The following is a 26,637-nucleotide window of genomic DNA, read 5'->3' as shown; positions in this document are numbered from 1 at the left end:
TATTTCATTACAGTTTTGCTAAGTCTCAGTCGTCTGAGACTTCGTTATGTCTCAGTCGATATCTCTTGTATAGTCTTCGGATCTTCTTGCATAGTATTTAGAGTGTTCCTGTGTATCCATGAGGTGTCCTTTGTAGATTCTATCATCTTGCAATTCTTCATTTTTAGAATCTCTCCTCCAAAAACCCGGTGAAAAAATAGGAGAAAATGATACAACATACAATGATTATTGTCTCCTTGATAACTCATATGAGAAAAACCTTGATAGGAAAAAGCTCATTAGTGAGTTTAGCGATCAATAAATATGCCTTATATACTTCCTTTAAAATCTCCGGTGGGGAAAATAGAAAGTATGACATATGATAATGAAGATATATTACCTCATTTAGCACCTTATATGAGAACCTTGAGAGTAAACCCATAAAGTGAAAAGGTGTGAAAATGAGTGTAATATGATGTGCCAATATAATTCCTCTAAAATGCAGTGGGAAAATATAAGGAAAGCGAAATGGCATATGTGAACACTTGTATTTATATAGTCTCGGAAAACCTTTTATGAGAAACCATCAGGGAAAACTCATTAAGGGGAAAAAGAGTACAATATGTATGATCTAGTGACCATCGACTCGCTATGATTTGGGGGTTTTACTCCCCTGAACTTTGCAAATTTGAATATTTTTCTTTGCAATATTGTTCTGTATATAACCTTTATGCATTTGAGAAATACAAGTGGTATTATCTTGATAGATAATGGTAGGTGACTCTGTTGAAACTTAACCACATAATCTTGAATGTAGTCAATCATTTTGTGAAGCCATACAAATTTTATGATGATCCGTATAAAGTAATTATACCATAATGATTAATAACAGTAGACATTAAAGTATGTGTGAAGACATCCCTTAAAAGATCTTGGGTGAATTTAGTCGGCGATATGGCATTTTCGGGATCAAACAATTATAGCTAATATTTGTATATCACACAATGGTCAATTCTTGATGTTCCCGAGGGATTCAATCAAGATCTTTTGTGCCTTGAAGATATCGAAGGATATTACTTATACTAACATTTAGTTGGGGTTAGCACTTTGAATAATTTGACAACAAAATATTGTCACACATGATGCAGTTTGCAATAATGGTATTGTGATATGGAACTAGAGGTCCCGATGCCACTTCATCATAGATACTATGTATAAAATGAGTTTGCATTCTTGTTAGCTAGGGATAGTATGACCATATGTGTCTTTGATATGATTTATCCATATTTAACTTCTACCATATTTTATGGATATGTTAAGACCGGCGGATATGTATTCCTAAGGGAACATGCTCAAGTTATGAACTTGAATAGTGTTCGGTTTCATCCAAATCTTCGTCTTGATATGATTGTGAGCACCTTTCATGTATTGTATAGATTTTGATGATAAAATCATCGACATATACATAGGCCATGTACAATCCAATGGGTGATTTTGTTAATGACTACATGCAAGCAATCTTTATCCGAGTAATCATTGTTTGTATGTGGTGCAACCAAGCTACTAAAAGTAGTGGATGTAGATGCACCAAGTTTCTTTTCGTTTTACACCCTTATTTGTTTTCCTGTGGTGCAATTGATCTGGTAAAGCCTAAAAATATTAGCTATAGGGACCCTGAGTTATTTTAATATAAAAATGGGAGTCTACAAGTGCTAACAGAATGTGATTGCTGCATGTAGGGACTAGCTCTCTAATGTAACTCCTTGAGGATGATGCACTTGAAACGCTCTCTGGTGAGTTCCTAGTCTCCTCCCTCTCTCCCTTGTGGCTGATATTGTCTGGCCATCGAGCCATGACTGATTGTGGTGCTGACCATCTAGCCAATGATTGAGGACCCCGTTGTGTGGTTATGGTCTTTGTGGTGTTTTCTTCGGCCATCGCAATCTTGTGATTGTGATGATCTTGTTGGCATGTTTATGTTACTTTCTACGAATTACTTTTGGTCAGAGTTGGTGTTTGTTTAGCCTTTTATTTCCAGATGATGTTACACCAGGTTTAATTTCATGAAGTGGCATGGAACAGTTACCAATTGATCAGGGTTATGCGATTGTTTGAGTTGTAATTCAATGAATATGCTTCTTGGCCATGCTAGAATTGGCCTTTAGAGTTAATATTTCTCTCGCAACCATTCTTGTCTTGTTTCATAGGTATAAGAACAAATATTCTTTTACCAAGTGGTAGTGTTGTGCTTTGTGTTGATGATAAGAATGTGGCATGCTTCACCTATTTATCATGTGTCGTGTTGTGTTGTGCACAGTGACGATAGTAAAAGGATTGTTTGACTTATGAGCTTGATTTATCAGATTTGCAAGAAATTTTTATGTGGCAGTGTAAGTCTGTTGTGAAATATGATGGCATGGGGAGTAGGGAGCATTTTGTGGTTTGACATTTTTTTTGTCGAACTAATAATCTTTGAGCGTGAATCAATCAAGTATCCTACTAACTGACCCTATAATGTGTCACGTTTCAACTGCAGCAATGGAGGATGCTATGAAGCGCCAATACTAGCAACTTTTTGTTGGTCGACATTGTTGAGTACTAGAGTCGGCGTTTTGCATCGCCAAAGGGGAAATCTTGTTGAGTAAATAGGCAATTTCTCGATTAAAGTAATCCATGAGTAAATCACTAGCATGGCATTGACTAAGTTGATGACGTACTGACTCTGATCTAAACATGCACGTACTAAGCAAACAGTAGACAAATCTACACATACTGCTAGTACTGCTAATATGAAAATAATCAGGAGCGGGATAAACGAGTTATACCCTCCAGTAGGCCAGGCAGAGGCCGCGGCTTTGGTGGCAGCAGCGGCGTCCTCGGCGACCTTCTTGTCGGCTTCAGCTTTCTCGGCGGCGGCGCGGTCGGCGTCGGTGGACATGGTGATGATGAAGGCGACGCGGACGTAGAGGAAGTAGACGATCGGAAGCGAGCAGTCGCGTAATCGCTGCCCAAAAACCTATTCGCCCCTCACCCCGTACAGGAACCAGAAGGGCGTGGTTTCGGAGACCTGCTCTCCCGTCGACCGTGTACGCGGCGGACGGGATGGAGTCACCGGCGGCAGCAGCAGCGAAGGAACGACGGTGGGCTTGCGCGTGAGCAGATGTGATCTGTTCGTGGCGGCTAGGGTTAGGAGACACCGCATACTTATAGGCGCAGCCGCGTGGAGAGACGTGGGCTCAACCCACGTCCGAATCCATGACAGCCCATGATCCGACGTCTCAGATCGTGGCCCACCTGTCAGAAAACTCTCCGTTAGTGACTGGCAAAAATAAGCGCGTAGGTGTGAGCTCGGCTCGGCTCAATCCCGCAACCCGCGGCGCGTCGTGATGAGGCGTGGCGTGGCGAGGCGGGCGGTGGAGGAGGAGTGCGCGAGGGCCTCTTCTCTTCTCAAGCTCCAATAGCATGTAGAAGAGAAACCCTTATAAACCACTCCAACTCTCCTTCCACTTCCGGGGTGGGACTAAAATTCCCACTACACCTAGTGCCATATAACCCACATGGGCCCTTAGAGATTTTTCAGAAATTGCAATATGGGCCTAGAGCCCATCTCAGATTTCAGCAAATCTGCCATGCCGGGGATCTGGGTGGCGGTGGCCAAAGCATGGGAGCCCCCCATGGATGAATAGCTAAAGTGGTTAAGGAAACAAGGAAGTGATATCCCATCGTCCATCGGCGGTAAAGAAATCAGGGACTGGCGCACATACGCCCATCAACCGTCGTCGCTTCCCTCCATCTTTGCCATAGCCAACAACTCCATGGCTTTCGTTAACCATGGCCACATCCTGCTGGCAACGTTGTCCAGATGCTCCACGAAGAGCTTCACTAGAGCCCATGATTTCGAGGTGGCCAATTACCTGCTGCTTGATGGCTTGGGCATCGACATGTACATCAGCTCATGCATCTTCAGCGTTGGTGGCTACGACTAGACTACCCAGTTCTTTTTTTTTGAGGAACCCTACAAGGGTTACAGCTCTCAGCTACAATCATTTGCCAAAATTTCTTGCACCTCGCTCGGGGTAGAGCCAAGGAAACGAAAATCTCCATGGATCTTCACACTTGATGCCAGACAGTGTGCAGCTTTGTTCCCCTCTCTGCTAATCCATCTCACCACAGACGATCTGAAGCCCGAGAGGGTAGCATTGATGTCCGTGATGAGTGGAAAGAGGCTTGTTTTGTTTGTGGCGTTTGGGGATAACGCATTCGCCACCGACTGACAGTCTACTTCAACCTGGATTGGGCCATCGTAGAGTTTCCCAAATTCTTGTAGGCCATGAAGTAAAGCCAGACATTCAGCCTCCTCAATTGACGTGCATTTGTTCAGGTTGCAGCCCAATGACATGAATACCATTCCCTGGCCATTCCTTGCAATGGCTCCGCAAGCACTGACGCCTGACTGTGCCTCAAAAGCCGCATCTGTGTTCAGTTTGGCCACGCCGGGAGGCGGCGCGGTCCATTTTGTCTCCACTGGTGCAGGTGCCTTAACTCTCCGATCTCCATACAGGTTTTTGCCGCAGTAGTTTCCTGGAGTATTATCTCTATCTGATGCCGTACTAAACTCCTGTTCATATCTAACTAGGAAAGACACTGAGCTCATAAGATGTTCTTTCCCGTCGCCATGCACTATGTTCTCTCAAGGTGCCAGGCGCGCCATAGAAGCAGGAGTATTTTGTTTCTAGAGTCAGCATCACATTGGTTCAGAAGCACTTGGAGCCAGTCCTTACCCGTGTGGCAAAAAGCCTGTTCCTTTGGCAGGTTCCAGTGTTTCCTCATCTCATATCTAAGGGCTCTGCTCTTCGTACAAGCTACTACTGCATGATATTCGTTTTCATCTGAATGACCACAAATTGTGCACGTGTTATCAGTCTCCAAAGTACGCTTGCACTTGTTCACTTTGGTTGCTAGGGTATTAGTGGCCACTCTCCAAGCAAAGATCTTTACTTTCTATGGTATTGCCGCTTTCCAAATTAGATCCCAGCTGCTCCGGTCGTCCACCCCTGCTGTTGAGCTTGAGGTTTGTGCTTCCGTAGCCTTCTGCGCCATTGCAAGCCTATACGCGCTCTTGACCGTGAAGATACCCGAACTTTCATAATGCCAGGCGACACAATCGGCTACCTCTCTCTGCGGTAACCTAATGTTAAGGATCTCCTCCGCATCGAAATGATTGAAGATTCTTCGGATGAGATCCTCATTCCAGCTCTTAGAAGTCGTGTTTATGAGCTGATTCACCCATCTAATACGCGATCTGCAGGTGAAGTTGGCTGCTGTGAGGCCTGATTGTCTAGGTATCCACTGATCTCTCTGAATTTGGATGCTTCTACCATTTCCTACACGCCATATCAGCCCTTTCTTAAGTAGTTCCAGGCCAAATTCGATTCCTCGCCAAGATTGCGAAGCATCCGAAGCGAACACTGTATCCAGCAAGTCTCCGTTAGGATAATACTTCGACTTGAGCACTCTCGCACAAAGACTCTCCGGGTTTTGGATCAATCTCCATCCCTGTCTTGCCAGCAGGGCTTGGTTGAACAAGTGCATATCTCTAAACCCAATACCACCTCCTCTCTTCGGCTTAGTCATTTTGTCCCATGCCATCCAGTGTACCTTCCTCTGGCCCTCATCCTCACCCCACCAGAATTCCCTTATCATTCTTTCATACTGCTCGCAAAAACCCACCGACATTTTGAACACTCCCATGGTGAAAGTTGGTAATGCTTGCACATTTGATTTAACATGCACTTCTTTTGCGGCATAGGACATGTGTCTACCATTCCAGTTGCTGCACCTTTTCTTAAATCTTTCCATGATGGGATGGAAATTCTCATCCTTCATTCTTCCTTCTGGAGTCGGTAGACCAAGGTATTTACTGTCAAAAGATGAATTCTCCACTTCCAAGATCCTCTTTATATCAGCCTGAGTATTAGTGGGACAGTTCTCACTAAACAATAGAGAGCATTTGTGTGTACTTAGGAGCTGGCCTGTGCTTTGCTGGAAATTATTTAGGACATTTCGGATTGCTACTGCCTGCTCAGACGATGCTTTAAAGTATAACAAGCTATCGTCCGCAAATAGCAAATTTTATATCCCTGGGCTCCCCCGTGCCACTTTGATCGGTGTGATATTACCTTCTTCCGTCTCTCTCTGTAACAACCGCGAAAGCCCTTCTGCCATGAACAGAAACAAATACGGGCTAAGCGGATCTCCTTGCCTTAGTCCTCGCGATGGTGTGAAACGCTCAAGCAGTTCACCATTGAACTTAACTGTGTAGCTGACCGACCGGACATAGGTCATGATCCATGCAATCCACTTCTCACTAAATCCATATCTGCCTAAAACCCCCTCAAGGAAATTCCAGTCTACTCGGTCGTATGCCTTTGCGAGGTCAAGTTTGTAAGCGCAATGTGTATTTTGCTGGTGCTTGCTGTGTCTGATTTTGAGAAAACACTCGAAAGCTATCAAGGCATTGTCCGTTATCATCCTCCCCGGAATAAAGGCGCTTTGAGTTTCTGAAATCAATTCATCCAATAGAGGCCGCAGTCTATTGACAAGACATTTGGATATTACCTTGTAAATAACGTTACACAAGCTTATCGGCCTGTAGTCCTTCAGGTTTTTGGGGTTATTTCCTTTTGGGATTAGCACTATGGTTGTATCATTCAAGCCCTCTGGCATCAAACTGTCTGCAAAAAATCTCTGCACCGCAGTCACCACCTCCACCTTTAGGACCCCCCAATTCTTTTGATAGAATCTGGCGTGAAAGCCATCCGGTCCCGGGGCCTTTAGAGGCCCAATCTGGAATAGTGCATCGCTGATTTCCTTTTCTGTAAACTCCTTTTCTAGCTCTAAGTTCATCTCCTCACTCACCATCCTGTTGAACATGCCTAGTATTGCCGTTGGGTTTACACTTTCATCTTCTGTAAAGAGCGACTTGAAGAAATTAGTTGACAACTTATGGAGATCTTCCTTCCTTTCAATCCACTGCCCCTCCTCATTCATCAACTTTGTGATATTATTCTGTTTCCTCCTCCACGATGCTTGTCGATGGAACCACTCAGTGTTTCTATCTCCTTCCCGGAGATACGTGGCCCTGGATCGCTGACGCCAAAGGATTTCTTCCCTTAGCAAAAGCTCATCAAGCTCCTCTGTAGCCTTCCTTATTTCTCTGTCATTTTCCGTGCTCAATGGTCTATGCAACAGGTCTTTCAAGCGCTTCCTGAGACTATTTATTTGTCGGTTTATTGATCCAATCTTAACGCTACTCCATCTTTGCAGGCACTGTTGCATGATGATCAGTTTTCCCTGTAATTCCTGGAGGTTCACTGCCGCTCTTGTACTGTTCCAACTTGTCTCTACTGTCTCCTGTAGAGAGGCTTCCCGCTCCCAAAGCGCTTCATATCTGAACTCTCTCTGTAGAGAGACTACCCAGTTCTACCCAAGTGGTGAATCGGTCGTCTGTGCCGGTAAGGCTTTAGCCCTTTTGTATTGTGTCAGCCAACAGGAAGGTGCGAGGGCTAAGTTCACCTTGAATATGCTGAATTAAAAAATGAACCATATAAAAAATAACTCATGAATGGCTCACTTGCATGAAGCCTGGGGCTGGGGCGCTAAATAGCATGGCGCCCTTGGACTAGCAAGGTGCCTCCGGACAGGGCGTCATGCTATTCAGCAGGGCCGCCCCAGCTCTGGGCATCATGCAAATGGGCCATTTTGTGTTTTTATTAATCCAGTTCATTTTGTGCTAAAGTTTCTGAAAAGGGAAAGATTTGTCCATTTTCACCAGGCCAGATGCAGCCCTTGGCATGCGCCTTCGTCATCGAAATTCAAAGTACGCCGTGGGAAATCGACTCGCGGAGGCTGTCTTCGTAGGAAAAGATTCCACGGAGATCAGATATTTAGTTTGACAAAACAAGACCGGAGGTCGGCTGCCGTGCACTCGGTAATGCCGACCCTTGGATCTTCTACCATATTCAAAGACCGGCAGAAGCGTCACACATAGCCCCAAGAGCAAGTCGATGCATAACCCATCTTTTGGGGAACTTCGTGAACCAACTGTCAAGGCCTCGTCAAGCTATGGGAAGACAATGTGATGAGGTCGACCCTAGGCCGGAAGGTGCCAAGTCGGCCAGAAGGTGCTTAGTTCGTGGGCCTGTTCAGGAGTTATCGACGGTGCTATGACCCAGGAGTGACTCAAAGTGTCGGAAGTCAGCCCAAAAGGTCGACCCAAGACCCCCAGGCCACCTCATGGCGTCATCTTATCAGTCCGCCCTGGTAGCCCTCCAGTGGAAGGAACTGTCATCCTTGTTATGCAAGACGAGGAGGCCGGACCAACCGGGAGATTCTTCAACAGTCTAGAACTGACTAGGATTCTATAACCATAGGCCCATCGTGTCATTTTAAGCCGGGGATAGTCGATAGGCCCACTGGTATACCTATGATTCCTGATATCATCTTTGTACCCCGTACACCCCATCCGGTCAATACAATAAGAGAGTGAGTGGGGTTTTACCTCTAGAGCAAGGGCCTGAATCTAGCTAAATTTGTCTCTTGTTCCCCTCTAGGCTTTCCGGCTAGTCACAGCACCCTACCGAGCGGTTTATCAAAATTCACACCGACACTATGTCTCCCACCTAAAAACTGGAATATTCTAAGGCTCTATTTTTTTAGTTAATCGATACTTTCTCAAGTGCAGTCACTTGTTAATGTATTTTTCCAGAGAATTTTTTTGTATTGACTAGTCAATTTCAAAAGAATCTTGAACCAACATATGGTTAGATGGTTAGGAGGACAGTGATATTCCCAGCCCACCATGGTTGAAGTCCTAAAGTTAACATTGATGCTTACATTTTTTTTTGGATTTATTTCAGGCGCGTTCACTGGGAAAACACGTTTCCGTAGACTACGAAGGCATCTGTGATGACTTCGTCAACATGGGTGAGTGTATGTGTATATGTGTTGTATGTGCATGAACGCCTTTTTTTAGACAAGTATATGCATGAACGTCTGCGTGTGTACTGTGTTTTTTTCTAAAGGATCTTTTTAGGGAACAAGGCCTTTTTTTTGGTAATAATTTTTCCGCAAGCCCATTCGGCTCCGGACCGAGCCTAGTTTCTCATGGGCTGATTTCACTTTTCTTTGTCTTGCCCACCGACGAAGTAGACTCTCACAGCCCGTCTGCTGCGCCTCTAGTCGACGGTCCCCAACACTTCCAAGTGACGGCGGCGGCTGGGGTTTCTTCCTCTCAGCCTCCACCGCCTGCGGGCTCGCCGGCGGTTGGACCTGCTCAGCGAGCGGGACTGCGTCCTCTCCTGGCGACGTTGCCGTGCATTGCCCGTCGAGTCTTTTTCTTCGGCGCGCCGCCCTCCTGCAGCTCCGTCGCCTTCTGTACCACGGTGCGCCGCTGCCCGTTCGTCGTGAACCATCTAGTGGGTAGGCTTGGTTCAAATCTTAAATATTTTTCCCGATTTGAGTTTTCCTCAACTTTTGTAGATGGTAAGCTGCTATGCGTCAACGAAATGGTGGCGTGTTTGGGGTTGAGATCTCATTGTTATCAAATTCAAATCTGGGCTGTGTTTCTTTCGTTCAAGGTCCGATTTCGCCGGTTGAAACCTGTTGATCTCTCAGCTTAAGGCTCATATTTGCTAGCCTTGTAAACTAAATTTTGTCAGAGGAAGTTCTGTCTGCTTCGCAAGCCTGCGACACCCGTTGCATTTTTGTTCACCATGGCCAACAAATCCACCTCTGAAGTTAGCCATGGCCAGCTACCCAAGACATCGTCCACATGCTTGACGGAGGGTGTCACTGCGGTGCATGATTTTGAGGTGGCCAATTACCGGTTGCTGGATGGCATCGGCGTCGGCAAGGACGTTCGCTCAAGCAACTTCAGCGTGGGTGGCTTCGAATGGTTTATGAATTTCTTCCCGGATGGGAGGATGGCAGACTATGCTGGCTATGCATCAGTCTTTCTGGACCGTGTCATTCAACAGAATGACACACATAATGTCAGGACTAAGTTCACCTTAAACATGCTAGAGAAAGACGGTGAGGCACAATTAACTAAATGTGATGAGATAGGTCATGTCTTTTCCTCAGCAAAGTCATATTGGGGCTACTGCAGATTCGTTGCGAAAGAGAAACTGAAATCATCGTCGCAAGCCAACAATGGCTTGTTGATTATACGATGTGTTCTCACCGTGATAAAAGAACCTCGCACCGAGGTTAAGAGGAACACTGTTGTGGTTCCGCAACCGAATCTGCAAGACCAGCTCTGCCAAATGTGGAAGGATGGCCAGGGTGCAGATGTGACATTCAGTGTGGGTGGCCAATTGTTCAAAGCTCACAGATGCTTATTGGCTGCACGGTCTCTGGTTTTCAAGGCGGAGCTCTTGGGTCCGATGAAGGAGAAGGAAACACACTGCATCAAAATTGATGACATCGACCCTGAAATCTTTGAGGCTCTTCTTCACTTCATATACACAGATTCCCTGATAGTCGATGAGCACCACAAGGAAGGTGAAATTGCAAAACTGCAGCATCTGCTAGTTGCCTCGGATCGATATGGTTTGGATAGGTTAAATGTGATGTGTGAAAGTAAATTGTCTGAGTGCATTGACGCGGAGACTGTTGCAACAACATTGGTTTTAGCAGAGCAACACCACTGCAAGGATCTCAAAGAAGCCTGCATTGAGTTTATGGCTCCACGGAATGTTCTACAAGCTGTCATGGCAACTGATGGTTTCAAACATTTGGTAGCAAGCTGTCCTTTGGTCATGAAGGAGTTACTGGACATGGTGTCCCGGGGTGGCTAGTCTGGTACGTTCAGAGGTCAAATTATCATATGTGGAACTAGTTATGCAGACTGCTATTTTCAATCCATTGCTCGGTTTACCTATGACTTATTACGCCGTGATATTTTGATGAGTCTTGTTTGCATTTTTTATGATATTTTTACCATATCAGTTTGATTAGTACTCCATGGCATAACTCCTATTTGAGGAAAAGGCTGTTATCCAAGGGAGTGCTTGGATCATTCGTTGGCAGTATAAACTGTAAGATAATATACTGTTGCCCATGCAGTTTATTATTAAGTTCATTCAGAATTTTTCTGTATGATTGAATTTATTGTAGTGAGAATATTATTCGGGTATTATACTAGTACAATTGTCCAAAATTTAACTAATGATCCTCGTGCTTTATAGTACAACCATGTAAATGGTAACTTCAGATTCATTCTATTTTAGACAATTCTGGAGTAACCAATTTGGATCCGGCTTGCCTGCTCCCTCCCCATGCTCCTATCCGTGCACCCACTCCATCCTACGACTGTCTTTTTCTTTTTTTTCTTTCTAATCTAATCATCTCCCCCCTGATTTTAAGGGGGTGGAGCCGGGCCTTATTTTGTTCCAATCAAACCATGCCACGTATGCGGGAGCACGGATGGGCGCACGCCGGGGGAGCAGGCAAGTCTCGTCCAACCAATTTTACACGATTGTAGTTGATATTTTAGTATGCCAAATAAAGAGAATTCGTCCTATTTTAAGAGTAACCACATATGAGCCAAAAAAAAAAGGTTCGTTCATATTATTATACACATATATGTCAACTAAGTTCGAAAGAAAAGGAAGGGTGTTAAATAATGTTTTTGACTCAATGCAGCATAGCATGCATCTACCAAATAAAAACTGATGAGAGAAGGGGCGTTTGCCTACTCTCACTACTGAATCTGCCCGTTTTCTTCCGTAATTGTTGTTTTCTATTGCCAAGGTGTGTAGTAGGTAAGTTTCAGGTACAGTATCTGGTAGGGCTCCTGCAGTTTTTGGTCGTTTGGTTCTAGTTGTAAGTTTTTTTTATCCTTCTCTCTCTTAATATTACACATGCATCCTCCTGCGTGATTCAAGAAAAAGAGTAAAAATCTTTTTCGAAGCATAGGCAAAAGATTTGCCTCATCGCTTAATTAAGCAGAAGAGAATTGCCCAGTTGATTAACGGAAAACCGGGCAAAAAACGATACAAACCAACCACATGTGATATACTCACAAAACATGCAACCCTATAATTAAGCACATGATCAGCTCGACAACGTTATGCAACACGTAACAGCCATCAACCTTCATACTGCTACATCGCAAAGACAACCCCAATAAAAGTAACTCGGCTGAAGATCACCTCATTGGGCTCATTGAAGTCCTTGGCGGTGGCCGTGACGCCCTCACCACCATCGTCACAGTTTTGACAGCCTCTCGCCTTTGTGGACAATGGAGGCTTGGTTGGTTTTGTTACTCTCATCTATGACCATTGAGCATGTGGTGTCTTTGAGTGGCGAGGTTGATGAGACACCTAACTCTAAGGCTCTGTCTTCTGAGCAATTCGAGACGCTCGAGTACATAGTGTCGGTTGTATCTGCGGCTGATGATGCCGAGGCAGTCGGTATTTTGACGCCTGATCCCTTGGAGCCCACACAGCCGCTCGCCTTTGTGGAGCATGGAGGTTTGATGTTGCAGTCACCCACTCACGCATGACCGTTGTGCACGTTTCTGTGTGTGACAAGGTTGATGATATTCTCTTCCAGATAGAACTTCACAGCTTGCTCAAACATTTGGAGACGGCTGGCCTTGGATCTAGCAAGACGATTTTGGAGGAGGCTATCAGGTGCAAAGGAAAGAAAAAAGAGAGTAAATATCCTTTTCTCGGTTTATCCAAATGCACAAACACAATTTACCAAAGGTTTTCTCATAGAAAAACTAAGCTATTCTGTTCACAACTTTGGTTGTTTGGTTGTAGGTAAGTTTTAGGAGTAATGCTACACGCACAGGGTGCATTTTACGGATTCAACGAGATGTGATTATGTGTCAGTTTTTGATTCGTGATTAGAAGGGAGGCAGGGCCCACCCCATGAGAATCAGGGGAAGAGATTAATTAGCATTGAGTAGTCCTTGGGAGGCCCGTATGTTAGAAATTTAGGGTTTTGTGGTCTGCCCGTAATTCCTCTGCGCTTATCTGTGGTGCCGCTCACAATTCACATATTTGAGACTAGGGGGTAGGGACCTTCTTATACTGTCTTTTCAAAGAGTCCACCTCTTATACAGATATAAGATTCCTAGTCTTTTTCACTAGTTTCCGGGATAGAGTCCAGATCAAATTACCAACCATCATCATATTTGTCTGTTAACATATTCTACCCGTTATGTCCCGGAGCACGTGCTTGTGAGCAACGCGTCATAATAAAGTATAAATTCCTCTAATTATGTAGATCATCATTAGGGTTGTAATCTAACTATATGATCTAGCTCCTTCCAATTATCAGCGTACCCGGGTAGTCTTTCCAATATAAACAGTATATTGTATTTCATTGATAATCGACCAGCTTCCTTAAGCATATTTTACTTAAGTACATTTCAACAAGTGATAATTCCATGATAATCATGTAAAGTAATTCCATGCACAAATACATGTATATAATTCCATAATGAGGTATTCCGAATATTTAGTAATTCCTAATAATTTGAATATAGTTGCAGAACACATAATTCCAACATCTCCCACTTGTCCAAAACGATCATTCAAATATTCGTAAATCCATAGCCTTAACATGCTTACCAAATACCTCATGACTAATAGGCTTAGTCAAGGGGTCAGCAACCAGGTTAACACTACGTTGAAAATCCAAAGAAATATATAGTGATATCTTCCATCAATATGTTTCCTTGCTGTGACACTTAAGATCACTAGAGACCTTTTGTTTCCACCTAATTATTCCAGCAGAGTTGTCCTCGGCGCCTTGAGTATTATTTCCTCGAGTGCAATTCCACCTTTATAGGCACCTTGAGTATTTTGTTTCCTCAAGTGAAATTCCGCATCAATTATTTTCAGTCACATATATCAATAATATGAATAATTCCACATTGAGTCAAATAGAAGATAACCATCTTGAATAAAGTTTCCAAAATCACATAAATATCAAATCCAATCGGTAAATGAAGCTCCATAAGCAATCATGTTCTGAAAGAAATTCCTGACTTCGGTCAGTGAACCTGCAACATATTAGTACTTCACAAAAAAATGGATATGCGTACCTGGACTTATTTCTCAACTCGTAGATACAGTAATAGCTTTCTCAATGTGTTTATCTTAAATATAAATTCCAAAACAAGTGACAGGTTGTGATGCATTTTCCACAATCTTATATGATGTGTGAGATTCCTTTAGCTGCTCGTCTTTCCTTTCACTACTTGGAGGCAGCATAATTCTGAAAGCTATGGTATGATTGTATAATGAAGATACATACAAATTCCATTCCATTTTCCTCATGAGTTCAAATATAATTCCTCACTGAGTATGATTCCCTTTATCAAAGGTATTTTAACAGATTTTCAATAGTAACACTTGAAAATATTTTCTATGTATTTCCACTCGTAAAACATTGGATGTTTCAAATGTTCCTTTCATATGAAAGTTAAAAAAAATGACCAAGCTTTCACTTCCATCAATGTGACTTTATCATTGCAAACAATAAAACACATATACAATAATAATGCAAAATACTTTACACTTATATTTATAGATGACCGCCTTGCTTCATTTAGAAAACCATATGACCTACTATTCCATTGATGTGAAGCTTGTTATAAGACCACACATTAATATACTCAATTAGCTTACCATGTCTTTAGTTCCACTTTCCCAAAATTCCAGGAGAGAGAGTTTCCACAAAGTATATTTCCCTCTGTGTGAATAATTGAATAAAGGGAGTGATATTATACTATTTCAATGAGACAAATTTCCTCACAAATAAATAAATAAAACACTTATAAACAATGGGCTTGAGGTTGTTTGGTATGATTATAAGTTCCTGAAAGTGCGTTATATCGACTAGAGGGGGGTGAATAGGCGATTTTTATGAAATCTTCTCTGTGGAATTTCAAGGTGAGGAAATTCCTGAGTGAAGAACTACTTGAAGTGGAATAAGTACTCAGAAGTAAACATAACAGAACATGAGCATGGTCTTCAAGATGAAATGAAAAACAGGCACAGAGTACAGAAAGCGTAAACATAGGATAACACAAGATGAAGACAAACAGACTGAAGAAATTGAACTGAGGAAATAGAGAAAGTCTTCAGTCAAAGTCTTCAAACAGATATGAACAAGCTCACAACACAAAAATGAGGAAATGAAAGGGTTGAGGAAATGGAACCAGGTAGCTTGGTGAAGACAATGATTTGGTAGACCAGTTCCAACTGATGTGCCAGTTGTACGTCTGGTTAGGGCGGCTAGGTGTTTAAACCTGAGGACACACAGTCCCGGACATCCAGTCCTGAACACACAGCTCAGGACACTCAGTCCTCACCGTATTCCCCTTGAGCTAAGGTCACACAGACCTCGCCCAATCACTCGTGGTAAGTCTTCAGGTGACTTCCAAACCTTCACAGACTTGGTCAATCGGTGATCCACAATTTCCTCTTGGATGCTCTAGACCATGACGCCTAACCGTCTGGAAGATGCACAGTCTTCAAAGGTAACAAGCGTTGGATCCACGCAGCATCAATCTCTTCAGTGATGCTCAATCACTTTGGGTTTGTAGGTGTTTGGGTTTGGGTTTTCCTCACTTGATGATTTTCAGTCAAAGTCCTCGGAGGATGGGATGCTCTCAAATGACAAGTGTCAGTTTCTCTCGGAGCAGCCAACCAGCTAGTGGCTGTAGGGGGTGGCTATTTATAGCCTAGGGAGCAGCCCAACATGATAAGACATAAATGCCCTTCAATGATATGACCGTTAGGTGGGTAGATATTTTGGGACAGCTGGCGCATAGCACAACAATGGGCGGAATTTTGAGTATCAAATTCCTCAGGCCTATCATGTTCCTCACTGTGTAGGCAATCCGCATTGGCGAATTTCTAACTCCTCAGTCAGAACAAATTCCTCAGAGACCGAAAGAACTTCGTCTCTGTCACTGAAGAAATTGACTGAGCTGTATGAGATTTCCAATGGCTTCACTCGAAGGGATTGGTAGGTGTAGGATTTGAGTTGAGCATCACTTGGAAAAATTTTCCTTCTATTTCCTCGACCCCCTTTAACAGTACGATGTTTCCTATGACTCAAGAAAGAGAAAATGAAACTACGAAAACAAAAGTCTTCACGCTTCATGTTCCTTGAACGAATACCAAGTCTTCAGGATTACACCAATTTCTTCACTTTCAAAGTCTTCAGAAAGTCTTCAGAAATACAAAGTCTTCAGTCGAAGAACTTCATTTTTAGGGGTCGACTTTCTCTGTAAGCATCAACCTCCTCATAGACTTATAGACATGTGTACACTCACAAACGCATTTGTAACATCCCAAATTTTCAATTTGGAATGTTATACATTAGATCATCATGCATGTCATATTTTCTTGCATTTTGGTCGATCCAAGAAATTTCATGCAACTCAAGGACCCTCGGAGAGAGTTGGAGATTTCGTTATTTTCATATTTGAGTTTTCTCAAATTTTGAAAAGAGGATCATTTGATTTATTTCATTTCATCTTCAATTATTTTTCCAATATCAAAAATATGAGAGAGGGGAATAATATGACTTTCCCAAATTTAGGAAAAATGAAGATTTAATAAATAAATCAAATTTTGGATTTCCGGAGTTTATTTGCATTTTATTTGGATAGAGAAAAATGCGTGTTTTCAAAAATTGCATCTAGGTCCGGAGTAAAGTTCATTTTGTTCGACTCATTATTAGGAGTCGGAGAAAATTTACTTTAGAAATTTTGGAGTTCGTTTAGTTTTCTTTTTCTGTGTTTTTCTGCGCGCGGAACTATTAAAAAAAATCCCGCTAGGCCCAGCCGGCCAGGCCCAGCCGCCCCACGCGCCAGCCAACCCCGCCCCTCGCCCGAGTCCTGGAAGGACTCCAGGCCGCCGCCGCCCTTGCCCCTTGCCCCCTCCCCAAGCAACACCCCCCCACTTATATAAATACCCAAGCCCCCCCTCTCCTCCCAAGCCGCCGCCTCCCACCCCGCGCCCCAAGCAGCCGCCGCCGCCGCGCCGCCCCCAAGCCGCAGCCCCGCCGCCGCTGGCTAGCGCCGCCGCCGCCGCCCTTGCGCCGCCGCCGCCCTTGCATCCCGCCGCCGCCGGAGCCCCTCGCCGGAGCCTCGTCGAGGTAGCCGCGCCGCGCCACCCTACCCTCGCCTCTGTTCGGTTTTTATTTTTGAAACCGTTCCGGTTCTTTTCTTTTCTTTTCCGGTTTCTTTTTCGGTTCTTTGTTTCGGTTTTTTTTCAAAACCCTAGATCGGTTTTTGTTTTTTTTTCCGGTTTAGTTGTTTAGCGAGCGTTCGCCGGACCGTTTGTCTTAACGAACGTGATCACCGGTTAATCCCGGTTAACGAACGTCCGTTCGTTTAACCGTTCTTCGTTTCCTTTTCGTCGGATTTATTCCGCGACTTTCTGATCGCGATCTTAGATCCGATCTTCGTTCTAGTTTATCTTCTCGCTCGTTTATCGGAATCAAGTGATTCAAGCGCCTGGAGTTTCGTTTCGAAACCGCCGTTCCATCTAATCAACTTAAACAAGTTTTGCCACGGTAAAATTTAACCTAGTTTCAACTTGCTAGAACCGAGTTGTTTTCTTTCGCCGTTTGTTTTCCATTTCTTTGTTCGGTTCGTTCTTTCTTTGCAACCGGAGTTCTTAAGTTGAACTTTCTGGTTCGTTCTCTTGTTCGAGTTTTACCTGTGCATTAGATGAGTACTTATTGTGTGCTTGTTGTTTGTCTGCGATAGATCACCCGGATTGCGCCGCCTGTTACTTCGAAACCCTAGGTCTCGCGGATCATCAGCAAGGCAAGTAACACTTTGATCATACCTTTTCTACAACCCAGTTTTATTGCATTAGATCAATCCTCACACATTGCATGATTAGGATCTAATTAAATTGTGGGATGGGAAGTAGATGAGGTAGTACCTATAACCTGTTTATTATGAAACCTTTGGGAGTTACTTCTACGTTTGCTTATTACGCCATGCTATGCTAGTAGACGTGGATTGGGTGAGTGATATCCATGACAGATGTGAGTTTGTTAATTTTAATGGTTTACCTAAGGTGGAAACTTAAATACACATCTGGGTGGATTGAGGCACCTGGTTTCTATCAGGACTTGCTTGTTTTATTTTGGACCGCCACCCAGGCTCAAAGGGATCATAAGATCTTTCATGCTAGAAACTTCCGTGTGCAGCCACAAGCCATTATGGGCTCTGGCATAGTTGACTAAGTCGTGCGAACTCTTACAGTGGTAGACTAGCAGATGTAGGGGATGTAGGTGGTACGGTCTACCCGGACGTAAGGTGCTAGCGCTTCTGAAAGACTGTGTCTCAGTCATCCGTTTCTCAAACACCATGTCGTGCGAGAAAACCAACGAAGGCGATCGAGTCTTGTGGGGAAAAGTGCGCAAACCTCTGCAGAGTGTAATAAACTAATCATGATTAGCCGTGTCCCCGGTTATGGAGAGTATCTAGTACTTGAATATCATGTGAATCTCATCATGTTACTTCTAATTAATATTGTTGGGTTTTAATTGTACACTTAATTGGGATCGGAATGCTGTCAACCATTCTCGATGTTCAACTACCATGATAGTTAAATAAATTTATTCCTTTGCAGTAGGGAAAAACTGGCTTTACGCAAAACTGTAACCATAGAGCTTTCCACCAGCCGAATATGCATATAGTATAGCTGTTTCATTCCATTACTCTCGATGTGTTACCTTGCCAGCATATTCCATGTGCTGATCCGTTTTCGGGCTGCAACTTTCATGTTGCGGACTTTTCAGACGACGAGTAAGGTGTTTTAGGTCGTGGTTCTATACTCAGTGATGCCGTTGGAGTTGATGGACCCATTTATCTTCCGAGTCTTCCGCTGTTATCGTTATTAGATGGCCTTAAGCCATATTTATTGTAATAAGTTCTCTTTGAGACATCGACGTAATAAGTGTGTGATTGCCACTCTGCTATAAATCCTTCGAAGTACTGTGTGGTGTCAGCATTACTGATCCAGGGATGACACCGGAGCACAGAGGACTTGACCCATTCAGGTCGGGTCGCTACAGAGAATGGTATCAGAGCACACGCTGACTGTAGGACACGACCACTAAGTTAAAGCCATAGATCACTATTCTCTTCTCATTTTCTAACTCCTCATCTTTTCTACACTTTTAGGATGACGAACGCGAAGATTAAGTACGCCCAACCGGATGAAGGCACACCTTTTGGATTTCACTTGAAGGAAGTCACCAAGTACCTGAACATTGGATTACCAAGCTTCACGGGAACCTTCAACGCCACTCTGCCTGAAGAGGAGCGCTGGAAGATTCAAGCTCACGTTCCAGGAAGGACATTCGCGCCAATCACGAAGCCCATAGATAGTGATTTCAATGCACCAACCTGGAGTCTAGGAAAGAGCATGGCAGCTCATATCACCATGGGACGCATTGGAGAAGTTTATCAAGAAGACCTCAAGGACACTATCTACCAGATTTGCGGACGCCGAGATGAACAATGGGAGTTAGTCAGCACCAAGAAGGATAGATCCATTGCATCATTCATCCAGGAGTTAAACCAGCACATTCGACGCCACGAGAACCAGATGTGCAATGACATGATAGAATTGAAGAATGCGAAGGCAAGGATCATCGAGCTAGAAGGAGAACTGAAGTCTACACGCAAGGACTACATGGACGAAATCGTAGCTCTAGCAAGGCACAATGGCAATCTTAAGCAGGAGATTGAAGAACTCAAGGAGAAGTTAGCATCCAGGAAGGAAGACATGTACGTCGCATGTCCGGACAACTACATCATCATCGACGACACCGATTCGGATCCAAGTGAACCCGACTTTGAAGACGAAGCTGGAGCAGATATCATGGAGTCTTCCATCGGTTCAAATTTCTAGATGACCACCAAATAGTAGTAGTATTTCCCCCCCCCCCATGTAAACATTAGTTCGAGCACTTTTGCGATAGTTTTAGATCGTTTGTAAGCCCTTGTTTGATTGAATGGAGTGATTTTGTGTGCATTTGCTCATGTGCATTGGGGTAGTGTTTTCTCTTTAGACCCCCTCTATTCTTAATTCTCGTCTTTTCTAAACCCTCAGATGCCTCCGAGACGTGACAATGGATTTCCACCGGAGCTCACTCAGTTGATCCAGCAGCAGAATCAATTGATGCAGTTGTTAGTCCAGAACCAGCAGAACAACAACAACAACCCACCACCACCACCACTTGTTGACCACTTAGCCCGTTTCCTTAGGCTAAATCCGCCGGTGTTTTCCAGTAGCACCGAGCCAATAGTAGCAGACGATTGGCTCCGCAAGATAGGAAGGGAGTTGACCACTGTAGGATGCACAGATGGTGAGAAAGTGAAGTTTGCCGCACATCAGCTTGACGGACCCGCGGCAGCATGGTGGGAGAATTTCACAGCCACATACCCAGTTGACACTGTCACATGGGATCAGTTTCAGCAAGTTTTCCGCACTGCCCATGTTTCAGCAGGAGCTATGGCCATAAAGAAGCGTGAGTTTCGCAACTTACGCCAAGGAGGAAGGACAGTTGGCCAGTATGTTGATGACTTCAGCAAGTTAGCACGTTATGCCCCAAATGACGTTGCTACGGATGCAGCTAAGCAGGAGAAGTTTCTGGAAGGATTGAATGATGAGCTAAGCATGCAGTTGATGGTAGCAAGTTTCAACAACTACCAGGAGTTGGTAGATCGTGCCATCATGATTGAAGGGAAGCAACAGCAGATTGAGAACCGCAAGAGGAAGTATGGACAGGGGAAGTATAACTCTGGAGCCCAGCAGAAGCCCCGTTTTGCCCCTAAACCGGGAATTCAGTTTTAGCATACCCATGGAGGAGGTAGCTCGCACAACCATAATGGCCACAAGAATGGTAATGGGAATGGAGGAAGCAACGGCCAGAACCGTACCACCCCATCCACCTCAACCAAGAGAGATCTGAGTCAAGTCACCTGTTTCAAGTGCTCCAAGACCGGACATTATGCAAATGAATGTCCTGAAGGCCAGAATGGAAATGGCAATGGAAGCTCAAGGAAGAAGCCGAACCCTTTCAACAGGGGACAGGTGAACCACGTTAGTGTGGAGGAGGTTGAAGATCAGCCTGATGCAGTAATCGGTAAGTTTTTGGTTAAGTCATTTACCGCACTCGTTCTTTTTGATACTGGTGCATCGCATTCATACATATCAAGGGTATTTGTGGATAAATATAACCTGCCAACCCAAGCCCTTAGGTCACCCATGTTAGTAAGCTCACCAGGAGCGGAGTTTATGGCTAGACGATGGTGTGATCGGTTACCATTAAGGATTGGTAACTATGTGTTTCCCTCAGACCTAATAGTATTGGAATCTCAAGGATTGGATGTGATATTAGGCATGGATTGGTTGTCGATGTATGGAGGAAACATCGATTGTGCTAGTAAGTCAATTTTGCTTACCACACCAGAGGGAAGAAGGATCAAGTATGTATCCCGGCATGTGCCAAACAGGACACGAGTAAATTCTTTATCAGGAGTTGTGCAGGAAGAAGTACCAGTGGTGAAGGATTACCCTGATGTATTTCCTGAGGAATTACCAGGAATGCCACCTGATAGGGATATCGAGTTCTTAATAGAACTTTTGCTAGGTACAGGCCCAATATCAAAGAGACCGTACTGGATGCCAGCAAAAGATTTGGTGGAAATTAAGAATCAGATTAAGGAGTTACTGGAGAAAGGTTACATACGCCCAAGTTCTTCGCCTTGGGGATCACCCGAACTTCTAGTGGAGAAGAAGGATGGATCATTAAGGATGATTGTTGATTACCGTGGATTAAATGAAGTAACCATCAAGAATAAGTACCCACTACCTATGATCAATGACCTGTTTGATCGATTGCAAGGAGCTAAAGTGTTTTCCATGATCGATTTGCAATCAGGTTACCATCAGTTGAAGATTCGAGAACAGGATATACCTAAGACAGCATTCACCACAAGATATGGACTGTATGAGTATACCGTTATGTCATTTGGATTGACTAACGCGCCTGCCTATTTCATGAACCTGATGAACAAAGTATTTATGGAGTTTTTGGATAAGTTCGTCGTAGTGTTCATCGATGATATTCTGGTTTATTCAAAGAATGAAGAAGAGCATAAGGAACATTTGCGTTTGGTTTTAGAGAAACTAAGGGAACATCAGTTATATGCCAAATTCAGCAAATGTGAGTTTTGGTTGAAGGAAGTTGGATTCCTCGGACATGTTATATCCGGAGAAGGGATAGCAGTTGACCCCACAAAGGTTGAGACCGTAACCGAATGGGAAGCACCAACGACAATTGGAGAGATCCGGAGTTTTCTTGGACTCGCAGGATACTACCGGAGATTCATTGAGAACTTTTCAAAGATTGCGAAGCCTATGACTGAATTGTTGAAGAAGGATACTAAGTTTAAATGGACTGAGGAGTGTGAGGCTAGTTTCCAGGAATTGAAGAAATGTTTGGTTACCTCACCAGTATTGGTTTTGCCAGATCAGACCAAGGATTATGAGGTGTATTGCGACGCTTCACGTCGAGGACTTGGAGCAGTGCTTATGCAGGAAGGTAGAGTTGTTTCGTATGCTTCACGACAACTGAAGCCTCATGAGTTGAATTATGCCACACATGATTTGGAGTTAGCAGCCGTAGTGCACGCATTGAAGACATGGAGACATTTCCTCATTGGAAATCATTGTGAGGTGTACACGGATCACAAGAGTTTGAAGTACATTTTCACGCAGAAGGAGTTGAACCTCAGACAAAGGAGATGGTTGGAGCTCATCAAGGATTATGATATGAGATTGCATTACCATCCCGGAAAAGCTAATGTAGTAGCTGACGCATTGAGCCGTAAGAGCCATGTCAATACCCTAATGACGGAAGAAATACCGAAGGAGTTAGCAGAAAACCTTCGTGAACTATGTTTGGAGATAGTTCCGAGAGGCTATGTAGCAGCATTGGAGATTCAATCAACATTGATGGATAAAATCAGAGAGGCTCAGAAATCTGACAAGGAAATTGCTTCTATAAAAGAGAAAATGAGTAAAGGAAAAGCAAAGGGATTTCGTGAGGATGAGCACGATACCCTATGGTTTGAGGACCGTGTTTATGTGCCAAATGACCCGGAGATTAGAAAGTTGATTCTGCAAGAGGCACATGATTCACCGTATTCGATTCACCCAGGAAATACCAAGATGTATTTGGATTTGAAGGAAACATTCTGGTGGACCGGAATAAAGAAGGATATTGCAGCATATGTAGCAGTTTGTGATGTGTGTCATAGAGTGCAGGCAGAACATCAAAAGCCAGCTGGATTGTTACAACCATTGCCGATACCCGAATGGAAGTGGGATAAGATAGGCATGGATTTTATCACAGGACTACCCAGGACGAAGGCAGGCTATGACTCGATATGGGTAGTATTTGATCGTTTGACGAAGGTAGCACATTTCATCCCAGTTAAGACCACTTACACCAGTGCTAAGTTGGCAAAGATATACATGACTAGGATCATTTGTTTGCATGGAGTTCCGAGGAGTATCATATCAGGTAGAGGAACCCAATTTACCTCAAAGTTTTGGAATCAGTTGCATGAAACTTTGGGAACAAGACTAGAGTTCAGCACAGCTTTTCATCCACAGACAGATGGACAGACCGAGAGAGTCAACCAGATTTTGGAAGATATGCTGAGAGCTTGTGCACTAGACTATGGATCTAGTTGGGACGATAACCTGCCGTATGCGGAATTTTCCTATAACAACAGTTACCAAACCAGTTTGAAGATGGCCCCTTTCGAAGCTTTATACGGAAGAAGGTGCAGGATACCGTTGTCATGGGACGAAGTTGGAGACCGTCAGTTCTTTGGACCAGATTTGATTAAGGAGTCTGAACGGAAAGTTAAGTTGATTCGCGATAGGCTCAGGGTAGCCCAGTCCAGGGAGAAGAGCTACGCAGATTCTAAACGCAAGGAGACAGTTTACGAAACCGGAGACAGGGTTTATCTTCGAGTATCCCCACTTCGAGGAGTTAAGCGCTTTGGAGTTAAGGGAAAATTAGCACCGCGTTTCGTTGGACCATATAAGATCTTGAAGCGAATGGGAGAAGTCGCTTATAAGTTGGAATTACCAGAGGGACTGTCAGGAGTTCATGATGTATTCCATGTTTCCCAGCTGAAGAAATGTCACGCCGAGATGGCAGAGGTACCGCTAAGATATACCGTGCCGCTCGAAGCAATTCAGTTGAAGGACGACTTAACATATGAGGAGAAGCCAGTCAAGATTCTTGAGTTTGCCAGCAGAGTTACTCGCAGCAAAGTTATCAAGTTTTGCAAAGTTCAGTGGAACCACCATTCAGAGGATGAAGCCACCTGGGAGAGAGAAGAAGATTTGCTCAAGGGCCACCCTCACCTATTTTCTAGCCAACCCGAATCTCGAGGGCGAGATTCATCTTAAGGGGGGGTAGGATTGTAACATCCCAAATTTTCAATTTGGAATATTATACATTAGATCATCATGCATGCCATATTTTCTTGCATTTTGGTCGATCCGAGAAATTTCACGCAACTCAAGGACCCTCGGAGAGAGTTGGAGATTTCGTTATTTTCATATTTGAGTTTTCTCAAATTTTGAAAAGAGGATCATTTGATTTATTTTATTTCATCTTCAATTATCTTTCCAATATCAAAAATATGAGAGAGGGGAATAATATGACTTTCCCAAATTTAGGAAAAATGAAGATTTAATAAATAAATCAAATTTTGGATTTCCGGAGTTTATTTGCATTTTATTTGGATAGGGAAAAATGCGTGTTTTCAAATATTGCATCTAGGTCCGGAGTAAAGTTCATTTTGTTCGACTCATTATTAGGAGTCGGAGAAAATTTACTTTAGAAATTTTGGAGTTTGTTTAGTTTTCTTTTTCTGTATTTTTCTGCGCGTGGAACTATTAAAAAAAAATCCCGCTAGGCCCAGCCGGCCAGGCCCAGCCGCCCCGCGCGCCAGCCAGCCCCGCCCCTCGCCCGAGTCCTGGAAGGACTCCAGGCCGCCGCCGCCCTTGCCCCTTGCCCCCTCCCCAAGCAACACCCCCACTTATATAAATACCCAAGCCCCCCCTCTCCTCCCAAGCCGCCGCCTCCCACCCCGCGCCCCAAGCAGCCGCCGCCGCCTCCTAGCCGCCGCGCCGCCCCCAAGCCGCAGCCCTGCCGCCGCTGCCTAGCGCCGCTACCGCCGCCCCTTGCGCCGCCGCCGCCCTTGCATCCCGCCGCCGCCGGAGCCCCTCGCCGGAGCCTCGTCGAGGTAGCCGCGCCGCGCCACCCTACCCTCGCCTCTGTTCGGTTTTTATTTTTGAAACCGTTCTGGTTCTTTTCTTTTCTTTTCCGGTTTCTTTTTCGGTTCTTTGTTTCGGTTTTTTTTCAAAACCCTAGATCGGTTTTTGTTTTTTTTTCCGGTTTAGTTGTTTAGCGAGCGTTCGCCGGACCGTTTGTCTTAACGAACGTGATCACCGGTTATTCCCGGTTAACGAACGTCCGTTCATTTAACCGTTCTTCGTTTCCTTTTCGTCGGATTTATTCCGCGACTTTCTGATCGCGATCTTAGATCCGATCTTCGTTCTAGTTTATCTTCTTGCTCGTTTATCAGAATCAGGTGATTCAAGCGCCTGGAGTTTCGTTTCGAAACTGCCATTCCGTCTAATCAACTTAAACAAGTTTTGCCACGGTAAAATTTGACCTAGTTTCAACTTGCTAGAACCGAGTTGTTTTCTTTCGCCGTTTGTTTTCCGTTTCTTTGTTCGGTTCGTTCTTTCTTTGCAACCGGAGTTCTTAAGTTGAACTTTCTGGTTCGTTCTCTTGTTCGAGTTTTACCTGTGCATTAGATGAGTACTTATTGTGTGCTTGTTGTTTGTCTGCGATAGATCACCCGGATTGCGCCGCCTGTTACTTCGAAACCCTAGGTCTCGCGGATCATCAGCAAGGCAAGTAACACTTTGATCATACCTTTTCTACAACCCAGTTTTATTGCATTAGATCAATCCTCACACATTGCATGATTAGGATCTAATTAAATTGTGGGATGGGAAGTAGATGAGGTAGTACCTATAACCTGTTTATTATGAAACCTTTGGGAGTTACTTCTACGTTTGCTTATTACGCCATGCTATGCTAGTAGACGTGGATTGGGTGAGTGATATCCATGACAGATGTGAGTTTGTTAATTTTAATGGTTTACCTAAGGTGGCAAGTTAAATACACATCTGGGTGGATTGAGGCACCTGGTTTCTATCAGGACTTGCCTGTTTTATTTTGGACCGCCACCCAGGCTCAAAGGGATCATAAGATCTTTCATGCTAGAAACTTCCGTGTGCAGCCACAAGCCATTATGGGCTCTGGCATAGTTGACTAAGTCGTGCGAACTCTTACAGTGGTAGACTAGCAAATGTAGGGGATGTAGGTGGTACGGTCTACCCGGACGTAAGGTGCTAGCGCTTCTGAAAGACTGTGTCTCAGTCATCCGTTTCTCAAACACCATGTCGTGCGAGAAAACCAACGGAGGCGATCGAG

General features: G+C 44.1%; 1 protein-coding gene across 1 annotated transcript; it reads left to right on the top strand.

Annotated features, from left to right (window-relative positions):
- Positions 1 to 9,540: 9,540 nt before the first annotated feature.
- Positions 9,541 to 11,215, top strand: LOC125534125 (BTB/POZ and MATH domain-containing protein 2-like). The gene has a single exon (XM_048697421.1). The coding sequence runs from the start codon at positions 9,753 to 9,755 to the stop codon at positions 10,836 to 10,838; it is 1,086 nt and encodes a 361-aa protein (XP_048553378.1). The 5' UTR covers positions 9,541 to 9,752; the 3' UTR covers positions 10,839 to 11,215.
- The last annotated feature ends 15,422 nt before the right edge of the window (positions 11,216 to 26,637 follow it).

The sequence above is a fragment of the Triticum urartu genome, chromosome 2, assembly GCF_003073215.2.
Source record: "Triticum urartu cultivar G1812 chromosome 2, Tu2.1, whole genome shotgun sequence".
NCBI lineage: Eukaryota > Viridiplantae > Streptophyta > Magnoliopsida > Poales > Poaceae > Triticum > Triticum urartu.
The sequence above is the reverse complement of the archived record's forward strand: the minus strand, read 5'-3'. Positions and strand labels throughout refer to the sequence as shown.

Excerpts from the sequence above, each read along its gene's own strand:
- LOC125534125 (XM_048697421.1), top strand. The coding sequence starts at position 9,753 with ATGGCCAACAAATCCACCTCTGAAGTTAGCCATGGCCAGCTACCCAAG.